Genomic DNA, 13,539 nt, shown 5'->3' on the forward strand with positions numbered 1-13,539 from the left:
ATTAAATCCTAATGTTGCTTTAGTGTTTTTCTGGAACCTGATTCAACGATCTGTTCGAGTTGAAGGAACTGTAGAGAAATTTTCAGATGAAGAGTCAGATAACTGCTTCAACAAATTGCCGCCGTCTTTAAAGTTTGGTGTGCACGTGGGTGAGAATCAGAGCTCTGTCATAGCCAGTAGGGAAGTGTTTGGTTAAAAGAGTTGCTACATTGACCCAGGAACTCGCTGGAAAAGAAATAACTCGCCCGTCGTTCCTAGGAGGTTACACAGTGAAGCCGCATCGATTTGAGTTCTGGAAAGGTCAGAAAGATTGGATGACAGACAGGATTCTATTCATAAAAAAGAGTGGATTGCCAGGCTGGACCATTCAACGCTTGGAACCTTAATACAAATCTTTATCTGTGTACTATTTTACAGATAATGTTTCAACTCAGGCCTTAATCCCATGTCCCATAACGTGCCTCGGTATAAGACCTTACCCTTACATAACGCCATTGTGCATATTCTTTTTTAATGTACATAATAAATGCTGATTTGCTAGATAGTTCCATTTCACTTAATTATGCTTAAGTGCTTGCAGGTTTCCTATTTCCATTGACTGCAATCAAAAGTAGCCAAGGCAATGATTGTACAACAACATTTTACTTTTATTGTTTGCTGATACTGCCTTTTCATTTTCATGTTGGCTTACGCAGTAATATCATATACTTTGCATCTTCTTGGTTACAAAGTTACAAATGCAATGCCGATACTGTGTAGTTGATTAGTTTTCGTATATGTTGTAGGCTCTTGCTCTAGTGGCAAATTCTGCAATTCAGATGTGACCACTTGGTTGGAGCAAATATTGTTCATCAGTAACAACATCGAGCTTCCTGGTGTTAATATTTGCATTCTAAGCTGTTTATGGTTGCTTTCTATGCAGGTACACCTAGATAAATGTTCAGGTCATGTTTTAAGTTCAGTAGGAAATTTAATCAACAATATTTTTATACAAGTTATCCAATAAACTTCATTGCTAGTTTGAATAATTGCAAAGAAATGAATCAAAACAAAGTTTCCGTATTTGATGTGAAAGATAAAGATACCAATCCTTTTGATTTGTTCAAGGAATGGTTTGATGCTGCGAAAGATGGTGGTGTTGTACAACCTGATGCTATGGTTCTTTCAACAGTGAAAAGTGACCATACTCCTTCATCACGCTTTGTGTTACTTTCAGGCTTTGATGAAAAAGGATTTCGTTTCTGCACCAATTACAACAGTGACAAAGCAAGTGCTATTGAAAAAAATCCGAATGTTTCTCTGGCTTTTTACTGGAACCTAATACGGCATTCGGTCCGGATTGAAGGAACAGCAGAAAAACTTTCAAGTGAGGATTCCGACAAATGCTTCAACAACTTGCCAGAGTCGTTTCAAATTGGTCTCCACGTGGGTGAGCACCAGAGCTCAGTTATCGCCAATCGTAAAGTAATGGAAGACAAGATAGATAAGTTGACCAAAGAATTATCTGGGAAAAAAATATCGCGGCCAGACTTCTGGGGTGGGTATGTTGTAAAACCGAAAAGTATTGAATTTTGGAAAGGACAAAGGGATTGGATTGCAGATAGAATCCTTTTTACAAAAGAAGTTGGAAATCATGAATGGAAGATACAAAGATTAACTTCTTAATATTAATGATTTCTTGTTTGTTATTATTACTATGCATTAAATGATAATTTTGAAAGTTATAAAATACAACCTTGTGGCAGGGCCAGGGTATGCTATGAAATAGGAAACCCATGTTGTAATATCTAATCTAAGTTGTGATTTATTCAATTATATCATACCAATTTTTTATTTATTATTAATCTGTAATCGTACTAAAAGATGCAATTTTTCATCCAGCTCAATTGTTATATTCACTGATGAATATTGTGAGTACTTTAAACAGTCCAGTACCTATAGCTAAGTTTCAATACATATGTGGGGTAAGATGGACCAACCCCGACCCCAAAAATGTGATTTATCCGAATGGAGATCTGGGAAAAGAAAAAGGATATATTGTGATGAGAAAATCTTTTTACTGGCTTGCCACTGCTGGTTCTGAATTAGCAGGGGAATGTTTTTATTACATCTTCTTCCCTTCATGTGCATGGGTGTTCAATCTTGGTGTTGCAAGAAGGTCTTTATTGTTCTTATCAACTTCTATGCTGCTCGGACAAAGCTTGAAGGTATTTGTTTTTAAATCAACTCATTGTTTGCTGGTAAGTTGACTTAATATCTTTCCTACACAGGATGTACTCAAGTTACCACGGCCTTCTTCACCACCCGTTATCAGGCTTGAAGCAACTTATGAGACTGAGTATGGAATGCCTTCAACACACACAATAGCTGCAATAGCTGTCTCATTTTCACTGTTGTTATTTACATCTGATATATATAAGGTATGTATATATGTTGTTGGCAACGGTGAAAAATAACTTCTGGCAATGTTTTGTTTTGTGAACTTCAAAGGACTAATGTTTCGCCAGCTGTACCAATATATGAGTAGCTTTGGCTTCATACACTTCACAATCTATTACAAAAACATGTTCTCCTTTAGTTATAATGTAACTATTCTGCTAAAGGGAAACTAGTTGTTATGGTATGTTGTTTTCATAAACAGATAAACTATGCAAGTGGAATGACTGCTGCTACCATGTGGTCTCTTATTGTAATGTTGAGCAGAATATATCTGGGTATGCATTCACTACTGGTAAGTGTCTTATGGAACGCAAGAATTTAAATAGTAACAGCTTAATGTGAGTTCAGTGTATGTCAGGGTTCACCAGCCACATTTTTAACTGGTGCTCTTTCAGTCTTCCCAAACTTTTTATCCATAACATGGTTTGCTGTTGAATCCCAACTCTTTAATGATCCAATAACGATATCAGTTTTCAGACATTGGTCAGTTTTGGACTTAAGCTACTGAACAATTTTACCTTCTGGACAAGTACATTTACCTAAACTAACAACTTTTTAGTGGGAGTAACAGAAAATACCTCATTCCATAATCACACAGGATATTGCAGCTGGTGCTTCTTTTGTTGGCTTCTTATTATCAGTTCTACCACGAGCTATTTACTGGTTTGATTCGACACAGTTGGCATCATCCCATTTACCAACTTGTGTGTTTGGTGCTTGTACAATATTCGTGTCATGGCTGGTGTTTCAACTTGATAGCAAGGTTGATGAGAAAACAGGAGAGGCAAGATGGAACACGGCACGGGGCGATACGGCTGAGATATTAGGATGGTGTTTGGGTATGGTTGGGTTTTACTGTAAATGTTCATTAAGGATTATAGTATTAGTGTTGCTTTTGACTAAAATTCATAAACATGGTCCCATTATTCTAATTTACAGTTTACAATTGTTCTTTACTATTCTTCTAGCACAAACAAAGTTTTTTTACCTTTTCTTTTCATTTAACCTTGAAATATTTGATTTGTTATACAGGTTTCATGGTAGGTTCTAGATACAGCATTCTGAACGGAATCTTGCCCAAACCGTCAATCTCCACTTTAACACAAAGCTTCAAATTACCAAGTTACAATATGTTCGTGCGATTTCTGGTGGGCGGGACTTTGTTAGGCACTTCTACATTACTATGCAGAAAGTTTTTATTCCATACTTTCTCCTACCTCAATGGTTATCATAAGTTGAATAAAGCAGAAGCAAAAAAGAAACTTTGGGTTGAGTTTCCGTATAAGTTTCTAACCACTTTGTTTTCAGGTCTTCTTGGCACTACTGTAGTACCTCATGTATTGCAGTCTTTTAATCTTTGGTAGCAACAATTTTTTTTATGCTATAAGAGTGAGGTATTATAGCAAGACACACTATGGGACTTAGGATGTATACCAAAGTTGTCCTAATTGCTTTTTTATTCATTATTTTTGTAATTCTGTAGATTTTGTCCACTGTAATCATTTGTATCTAATATTGTAGCTGTCATTTTAAAGCTCCGAAGCACTTCAAAATAGAAATATTATTGCTAGCTCATCTATGCATAGGCCCTAACCCAAAATTTTGGCCACAGTTGGCACAATTACCTCTAAATAGCCACGACTTCATCTTTAAGTTATCATCCTACTTGTTTTAAAAGTGAAACAGGTTTTGTAAAAATCTTTATATCCATGTAAAGTTAAAAAAACCATCTCTGAAAACAAACCCAAAGTGAAATCAATTTTTCAACAGCACTTTTTTGTCTCTCTGTAGAAACTTGTTGTAGTTGTGCTATGATTTGTTGGAATGGTAATACAGAGTATTATATACACTATCAAGCCCACGGTCCATGATATGCTGTACAGAGATATTCGAACATGCATAAAACATCATAGACATCTGGAACTAGAACAATAGAGTCGTAGCATCCATGTTTGCTCCCAAATGCTCAAGTCTCTGATAGAGCTGGGACCACAGAAGCCTCAGCAGGTTGGTCGCTCATCTGAGCAGTAGTGGTCAGCACCTACATGGTAAAGTTGGATTAATAATATTTACTTTTGTTTGGCTCGATTTCAGTGGCAATGATTGAAGAATAATTAAATTAAAATGAAAAGATATGATATAGTTACAAAGCAACAGTCATTAAATCTCACTTTTAGTTAGAAACAAAGCGTGGTCGATATACCGATGTTAATTTATTCTGCTTATCTACAGTAAAAACTGCTTCATTACAAACTTGCAATATATCCAAGATTTTCCAATCTTTCAGGTCTTATATAGCATTTCTTAATACCAGTTCCCCTACTCAATTATTACCTATTCCTTGTAACATAATTTGCATCAATCAGTTTTATTAATACAAAGCTAGAAAAATCAGTTTACTTAAGCGTTGCACCACACTGTAAACACCAGTGGTTGAAAAACTGTGTTTTGAATTGTAAAATGTAAAATAATGATTTTCACCAATCCTATATCACTATGGACATTTCATAGAGCTATAACGTAATGGAATTTATTGCGATCTACTGAATCAAAAACATATTAGAACTAAAGTTTTCATCACAATGAAATGAATTATTAAGCTTGAAACAAAATTACACTGCAGGGTTTTGTAAAAGGCAGACCTGGTCTGTTGCTTCAGTGTTTTCCTCTGTGCTTGTCATGTAAACATTGCCATCTTCACCCTGGGTAGTTGGAATGAAGGAAAACAAACTTTTATAAAACAAATGCTGATTGGCTGTAGTGTAAACATAAAAGCAGCAAAACTTTTTTAAATACAGGGGATGCAGGAATAGTTAAATGCCTACTTCTATGAAACAAATATAACTTATTGGTTGTTATGTTTATCGCTAAGTTTAAGGTTAGGCATGCCCACTTCACCAATCAAGGTTTTGCACACATGAGGATAACTGTATTTTTACAATGCCACCTCTTATTTTGTTATTTTGCTTGAAATTTTACGTTTTATAATTTTGGTGCCTTTTTATATACTCTATTAAAACACCCAATAGTAACACGTATATACCTGCACAAAAGTTGCTCCTGGTTGTCCTATTATATAACCATCGTCTGTCTGTATGAGGGTGTAGCCTTCAGGTAGTTCCACGTATTGACCGTCACCGATTGACACTAATTGTTTACCCTCCTCTGCGGACACCAACCCCCCTGACCCATCATCCATCACCATAGTGGTGCCTTCCTGGTCAGTGGTAGTGGTGTTTGCATCCATGGCTGTCGGAAGTTCACTGGTTGCTGCTGCAAGGAGTTGGTTGTTGTATTATAAACAAATATTTTATTAAATTATTTAAAAACTCAAGCTCACTGGCAGCATTTGGACAGTATAAACTAGTTAAATAGTTGTTTTAGAGATTTTTTTAAAGTCCATGAAATTCGATAGAAATTTGCTGTTTCATTTTTCAGACTTCCCAAACTAAGAGGTCTGTGTTGTGAGCACACTGCATCACAAAAAGTCAATAATTTAGGAATTCTTCGATACTACATCTGTCTTAATAAGTTCTTCAAAATGGCATAGTGAACCTATTACCAAACATTAGATGTTTCAAGTTTTATGTGGCATGACAGTGCTTTTTTACAATTCAAAACCCCCACACTTTATATAGGACATTATTAAAAAGCACATACCTGCACTACCAGCCTCATTACTTTGTGCCATTGTAACACTGGTGTTGTTTTCAGTTCCTTCTGTTGTTGATTGAGTTGCATTGAGTTGTGATTGATGGCGACTTGCTAATTGTAACCTAGCTTGCTCTTGTAATGTAGTTTGTGATCCAGGTTGGAGATAATTTGGTTTCCTTACTTGATAACCACTACTTCCCCTCTTCCAACCTGGAGTATACCTTGAGATAAAAGTTGTTGTTAATGTGTTGAATATGTATGTCTGGTTAGGCAAGACTGTAGGACTTTTGGCTTGTTGTTTGTATATAACTGTAACAGACACTACATATTTGTTGTTGTAATGAAGGTACTAGTGCCACAACTTGGTGGCATAAGACAAAACATTTAAAACAATATAATGCATATTTAACCAGAGCAACAAAGTATAACTGTCCAGTGGCCACAGTGCATGATTGATTCAATGTTCATATAATAATATATCATGCACATTGTAACAAAGTTTTAAGTTCCTATTATAAAACCTCCAGTAGCCATTACGTCATGGTCATATGTACAGTTAATAGTTATATTAATACAATAATCCACATATGTGGCATTGACATATACTACACACCTTGAGTCTTTCCTCACATAATTAGCACTAGATTCATGATAAGTAGCCTTCTGGTATGGAACTTTGGGTGGGTTCAAACGATTCTTTTTACGAGCCTGAAACGCTGGGCCAAAAATAAAATATTAATACCTTAACATATGATTAACCGTGGTATTTTATTTTATTGTCGTTATTTTGCTTGAATGTTTTTCAAATGTTTGATTGGCAAGATTTTACCACCTCTGCTTAGTCAAGGAGAAAGGAGTAAATATCATAGACATTACCTTTATCTGTGAGATCAGGCAGTGTGAGTCTGTGTAATGGTGGTTCCATCTTACACGCCATCCTGAATGAATTAGCAGCGATCATCTGTGAGGTTGTACGTTGGTGGATGCCGCATATATGAGCATCGATGCTTGAACTGTTGATGTTAAGTGACTCTGCTGCCTGCAGTGATTGATAGCTTGTTGTTAAACCACTTAAACTTATATTAAAATAGATATTGTCCACATCGTACAGGTGGAGGTGCATAATGAAACTGGTTTGCGCATTCTTGAATTAAAACAATGAAGATTGTTTTATATGAGTAAAAACCTATGGCATGTGTGCATGGCATGCCACGGTACATTATGGTTTACAGTTTTGGGCCATAGTTTCCCCATTTTTCTAGGACCAAAGATCACATTCAACAAAAAATATTTAGTACATACCTGTTTGTTATAAACTGGCATTAGTATAACTTTGTCCATTCTTCTATCCCCACCCACTTTATTAGCTCTCCTTAACAAGGTGCTGTATCTGATTGATTCCTTCTCTACTGCACTATGTAGTTGTTCAAGTTGTTGGTATAATGCTGAGTAGTTACATTGCTGCTTTGACATTTGTCCAGACTGTATGAACAATATCAATGAATGGTAGTTATGTAATGTTATGTATAGTTGTTCATTCTATATTAGTACGGTCCTACATAGAGGCACACCAGCAGACCTGTTATTTAAATCAGAGTCAATTGCAGGCATTAACTCAATTGCAGGCATTAACTACCATACTAAAAGCAAACAATGTCTTGACAACTAACATTTTACACATAACTTACCTTGTAAAGGAAGAAATCACCAAAGCTGAAACTTTGCATGGCACAAGGTATAGCTACTGTTCGTATTTCATCAATGGAACATTGTTGTAACAACTTACGAAGTCGATATTTGTTGTCTACATCACCTTCTTCCTCAATCTGGGAGTTTAAATATTTGAACTGGTATATATTTAATGAGAACACATATTCGAGTTATGTAACAATATAAGAAGATGGATAAATAAGCGTTTACATATACAAAGTCTGGGAGGAAATTTAGATATAGGATAAATGAACTTATTATCTTATAAATGATTTACGTTCCAATATGAGTTTGCTGATTTAAAAGTTAAAACCAGTGGTTAATATATTATATACATAGTCTTTCTGTAAAGGAGAATAAGAAACTAACACAAGATTTGAAGATTATTACACCTTTTTGTCATAATATAACATCCAACTTACAAAGTCTTTCAATTCATCTTCAGGCTTGGTTTCTTCATTCTTCTCATCTTTTGCTTCACCATCTGGAGACATTATATCCAACTTACGAGCGAGAATATCTGATGGGTTTTCCCCTTCTTTTTGCTCTGGTTTTTCCCCTTCTTTGTTTTCAGTTTCAACGGATGTAGTTTCAATGTTTGCATCTTTATCCAAAACTTCACTAGCTTCATCAGTTTTGACCTCTGCATCTCCTGTTTCATCCCTGGAATCTGTTTTTTCTGAACTCCCTTCTTCTTCTTTTTTATCATCATCCAAAACTTTAACCTGATCTTTGCTTTGCTCTCCTACTTCCATAGCTTCACCTTCAGGTTTGCTTTCTTCATCTTTGGTACACTCTTTTTCCACTTCTTCAGTTTTCTTCACTTCATCTATCTTGCTCTGTTCTTCCCCTTTTTCAGTTTTCTCTCCTTTTTCTTCCAGTTTATCTTTAGCACCCTCCACCAGATCCTGTGCATCACTCTTAGCCTGATCTTCCTCCTTGTCCTCCAGGACACTATCTGCCATCCTCTTATCAGCGGGAGACATCATCACACGAGGAACCCCATCCATCCTTTGAGGAGAGGACGCAGATTTCTCCGGGGTAGAAATGGCCGCCTCCACTTCATTCTTTGTCTCTTCCTTATTTTCCTCCAAATTAACAATCTCCAAGGGTTTTTCTTTCTTTGGCCGGCCCCTACTTCTTTTCACAGATTTCCCCGGGTCTTGTATGGGTTGTGGGGTTTGTGTGGGTGATTTAACTTGAGGGGGTGACATCTTTGAGGCAGGAGGTGGAGTTATTGGGGGGTCATCATCACCAGAGGTGTACCCACTCTTGGTGCGCTTGGTTAACCTCGCAATATCCAAGGAAAACCTGAAACAAACAACAGATTAAAGAAATCCAAAGTATTTTTTCTATACACTAAACTTCTAATAAATTTGCCGGAAGTATAAGATATTTTAGAAATTTAACTATTCAACTGGTAATCTTTACATAATCTTACAGCCTACAGTTTCAGAAGTGACATCATGTTTAAGCACCCTAGATTTTTAGCCTAAAACAACCTCTACCTTGCTGTTGGATGCTTATACAAACAAGCATAGCTAAACTGTAATATATTTACAACATTAAATTAATCAAAAAATTTAAAGGTTTGGCATCTATGCTGTGCACCACCAAGATAATATAATCTAAACAACCAGATATATGAACATGAAACCAAACCCACCTTGAAGGTTTCCTAATCCTCCCAGATCGTGAAGGTTTTTCTGTAAGCGCAGCAGCAAGAAGATCGGCTTCCTCTTTCTCTTTCCTGATATCACGAAGCCGTTGTTGCTCGGCAGCAAGCCTCTCATCTGCTTCCTTTTCTTCCTCCATCTGAATGCGGGCTATCTCTTCCTCATCCATAACAAAAGGCTCTTCTTCAATAGGAGCTTCTTCTTTTACTTCCATGGATTCAGATGCTTCTTCAATTCCTGTGGTAGCACTGCTGGGGTCGATAGTTGTTGGGGTCTAAGAAATCAGATTTGTGCGGGAGTTAGCAGAGGGATTGTCACCTTTGTCTTCACAGACTACATTTTAGTTGAATTAATATATAAATATAATAACTTTGCAAAAATAGAAAGTGCAGAATGCCTTATTTGCATCCAACATGGTACCATTCGGTTACAATTCAAGCCTAAACCACAAAGCCAGATAAAAATTTTAAACATTACATTCATACCATAGCTCTCACTATACCTCCTCCTCTTTTTCCTCTTGCTCTTTTTCTTCCCACTCTTTAACAAGATCTTGTAACGGGTCTTCACTTTCAGTTGCCTCATGTTTAGAAGTGAGCACGATGTTATACGCAGGGTTAAGCTCCATGTTGATTAGAATATCATGCGTAACTTGGCTCATGTGGACTTTAATCTGTATAAAAAGTCATTTGGCAGCATGTATAAAATTACTAGCAGTTGTTAATAAAAATCTTTGTTTTTCCCATGTTTGAAAAACAATTCACATTTAAAACGTTACAAACTGTATTTATCACATGTTAAGTTTAAGAACTAAATAGTAAATTTCTAAAAAATACCTAGCAAAAGAATGCTAAAAAATATTCTGCAAATAACAACCACATAACCTAACCGTTTGTGTTGCGTTTGGATTGTTGAGTTTTGCAAGTGCATCTGTAAGCATTATCTGTGCAGGTAAGGCAGGTTTCTTCCCTCCATGAAGTCCCATCATACCCATACCCTCAGGGATAGACCTTGGCCGACCTGGACCTCGCTTCTTTAACCCAACATTAGGATTATACCTTGCATACCTAGGGTGATGTTGTGTGGTATTATAAAATAAAGTTATAGAAATAAAACTATAGAATACTTTAAACATGGGACGTGAATAACACTTTAAGTTAGATACTTTGGTAATTAAGGAGAGACACAATGGGACCAAGAGTTTTAATCGGACTTTGCCCATTAGTACAAATACCAATAGTCTACACAATGCACTAGGATGACAAAGCTTGCTGTAAGTTTTAAGAATAATGAATGGGAGATCTACTATTAAAAGGTTAAATGCCTAAATGCCATATTTATATGCAATAATTATTCTATTCTAAGTGGGTGAGGTCCTTAGAACCATGGAATTTGGATTAGACTTAACCTATTATCATCTGGTATTCTAATGTAATGTGATATGTACCACTACCAGCATATAAAATTTATGTTTTAATTAATTGACAGACATTTCAAAGACCTGATGTGAGGGAGCATTTCATTAAAGACATTTCTGTAAACTCACTTTGCGTTTCCGTTTGTCATCCTTGAAAACTTGGTCCGTGGTTGCGGAGCAATCATGTCATCTTCAAAATCATCATCAAAGTTATAAATTGAGTCGTCCATTGTTCCATCTTCACTTACTTTCCTCTTGGTGGCTTTGGATTGGAACAAGTTCTTAGGGGGAGTGGTAAAGCTCTTACCAGATGGTATATGACGAAAGACAACCTGGTGTAATGGGTGGGTGAGAAAAGCATAATGTATATCATGGGTGTTTTAAGTCAGTTTTTTAAAAAATAAAATAACTATTAAGGCTTTATTACTGCAAAGTGTGCATCCAATCGGGATAAAAAAGTCTCTATGGAAAGAAAAAATCCCCAAATTAATTTTACCCCTTCTTTTCACTTTTCAGTTTAGTAATAATTTATCTTTGAAGAGCATTTTTTGTCCTTAGTTTTGATTGTCTGCTGTTAGTTAAAAGTTAACAGATTTATTTCTTACCTTTATATTCGGATTGGCTTGTAGAGCTTTAAGTTGGGAAGGAGTGATTTGTGATTGGTGGATTTGAACCATCTTAGTTCCATCACTTGCCACTTTCAAGTTTTGAGCAGAAAATGTAAGACCAGGAACCCCAAGGCTGAATGAACCAGGCTGGAACAAAATAAAATGTTAAAGCAACAGATCCATTAGTCTATTAATAATAAAATGTATTGTTCGGCTTCAAATCATAACTTTTACAATGGCAATTTAGCAATTAGGAATTAGATAAGTGATAAAAGTTTGTGGAACCAACTTTGGAGGTGAGTAATGAATGTTATTAACTTACTTGTGGTTTGGGTTTTACACTACTATCAGTTTTATGAAATTCTTCATTAAATTCAGTGGTTGGTAGAACAGTAGCTGTTGGTTCCAACAAGTCTGTGCTGTTCTCTGCTGCATTTATTGCAGCTTGAAGAAGGTTCTCCTGTCCTTCAACTTGAGTACTAGATTCCAAGCTTGCTTCTGCAATGCCAGTGTCAGTTTGGGCAGCTTCAGTGGTCTCAGATTGCTCCCCAGAAGGTGTTTCTGTGCTTTCAATCGGAGCTACAGCAGCTTCAGTGCTTTGATCAGCAGGTATTGCCTCTGCTTCACCATCTACAATTGCACCACCATTATTAACCAATGCTCCCAAACCACTTTCAACTTCTGTATCTTCTGCTACATCAGCAGTTGTGTTACCTTCTATCTCTTGCTCCATTGGTTCATCTGTAACAAAACATAAATTTTCTATTTACTTTTATTTAAATGATACTATAGATAAAGTTATAGAAATAATGAGGAGAATCAAGAGCAAAAACCAGTCATTAAAACATGTTTTGGGTGAAAACTGTTGAAAAGTCAGTTAAAAATTGTGACTGGTAAACCCAACATATGTTGAACCAACATTGAAATTTAACTTAAAATTTATTTAACCAATTACTATGCAATTAAAAAAAAGACAGAACCCATACAATGAAGCATCGGTCTGTTATAAAGAGGTTTAATTTAAAGATTGGTTCCACCGTCTGTTTCATGTGTAACTTATACATTACATATTAAACACATACATTCTAAGAGTACATTTAACATTACCTTCGACTGCAGCAGCGGAATCAGATTCCTTAACTTCTCCACTTTGTTCAGCTCCTTCACTTCCCTCTTGTGCACTACTTTTTACAGGCTTAGCATCAACCCCCTCATCCACAGACAATGGAACATCAGACTCAGTGGTTGCAGGAAGATCCAATACATCGGTTTCCATGCCAGCAGGCTCCATAATTAATGTATATAAACGCTTCTGTATTGTTAAAATGTCACTTATTTGTGCGGAAAAATACAAAATATTTATAATCAAAATGTGAGGTAAATGTCAATGTTAAAATGTTGTTAATTTGCTGTGCAATATCACATGCAATTTTTTTGTACATATTTATATACAAAATCAAAATAGACGTAAATTTTAATGTTAAAATGTCGTTAATTTGTGCGGCGTTATGCACAATTCCTAATCGCATATACAATATCAAAATACGACAAGAGGCGACAATGTTCAACTCCTATTGCTACGTCATCGCATAATTTCAGTATCAAAAAACAACGTAAAAAAGTGACTGACATTTATTTGCCATATTTGTGCATAACCGAAAACAAGCATTCTAATTTTACTATAAATAAATCTTACTCATGTGTTGTTATTTTGTTCTTTCTTTATTTTCACAGCTGTTCGAGCAGCGCATCGCCATAAACTGTCATTTGCACTCTTTACTAAATTTACGTAAAATTCTATGTTTAAACTTAGACTCTTCGGCAGAAATTAATACATTTGATCATTTTTCTGCTTTAAAATAAACATGAATACCACAGCGCCAGGCAAATAGGAAAAAAAACTGCAAACACTTTACTAAAAAGGCGAACTTCTTTCATGTCGGGCATAACTGCTCTGTAAGCGCGGGACACTCAAACCATATAAAGAATTAACAAAGAAATGACGTCACAATTCTACGGGTGCCGACATGTTTCC

General features: G+C 36.0%; 2 protein-coding genes across 5 annotated transcripts; one reads left to right on the plus strand and one right to left on the minus strand.

Annotated features, from left to right (window-relative positions):
- Nucleotides 1–1,901: 1,901 nt before the first annotated feature.
- LOC149729474 (sphingosine-1-phosphate phosphatase 2-like) lies at nt 1,902–4,291 on the plus strand. Its single transcript, XM_089887097.1, has 5 exons — nt 1,902–2,207; nt 2,271–2,420; nt 2,642–2,731; nt 3,038–3,278; nt 3,472–4,291. The coding sequence occupies exons 1-5, from the start codon at nt 1,902–1,904 to the stop codon at nt 3,801–3,803; spliced, it is 1,119 nt and encodes a 372-aa protein (XP_089743223.1). The 3' UTR covers nt 3,804–4,291.
- On the minus strand, nt 4,127–13,424 carry LOC149729475 (uncharacterized). Of its 4 annotated transcripts, none has more exons than XM_089887084.1 (17): nt 13,201–13,424; nt 12,612–12,816; nt 11,827–12,245; nt 11,502–11,651; nt 11,026–11,228; nt 10,369–10,546; nt 9,982–10,152; nt 9,470–9,753; nt 8,226–9,114; nt 7,782–7,919; nt 7,396–7,575; nt 6,970–7,132; nt 6,707–6,809; nt 6,100–6,314; nt 5,483–5,712; nt 5,082–5,141; nt 4,127–4,480 (listed from the first exon to the last, which is right to left on the minus strand). In XM_089887084.1, exons 2-17 carry the CDS (start codon nt 12,793–12,795, stop codon nt 4,406–4,408), a joined length of 3,642 nt encoding a protein of 1,213 aa, XP_089743210.1. In that variant the 5' UTR covers nt 12,796–12,816; nt 13,201–13,424; the 3' UTR covers nt 4,127–4,405. The 4 variants fall into 4 exon arrangements, with proteins under 4 accessions (XP_089743210.1, XP_089743212.1, XP_089743211.1 ...); XM_089887086.1 differs by lacking the exon at nt 13,201–13,424 and having other exon boundaries at nt 11,827–12,134; nt 12,219–12,245; nt 12,612–13,160; XM_089887085.1 differs by lacking the exon at nt 13,201–13,424 and having other exon boundaries at nt 5,483–5,709; nt 12,612–13,161.
- Nucleotides 13,425–13,539: the final 115 nt, after the last annotated feature.

This window comes from Ciona robusta, chromosome 10 (genome assembly GCF_009617815.1).
Source record: "Ciona robusta chromosome 10, ASM961781v2".
In the NCBI taxonomy this organism is placed as follows: domain Eukaryota; kingdom Metazoa; phylum Chordata; class Ascidiacea; order Phlebobranchia; family Cionidae; genus Ciona; species Ciona robusta.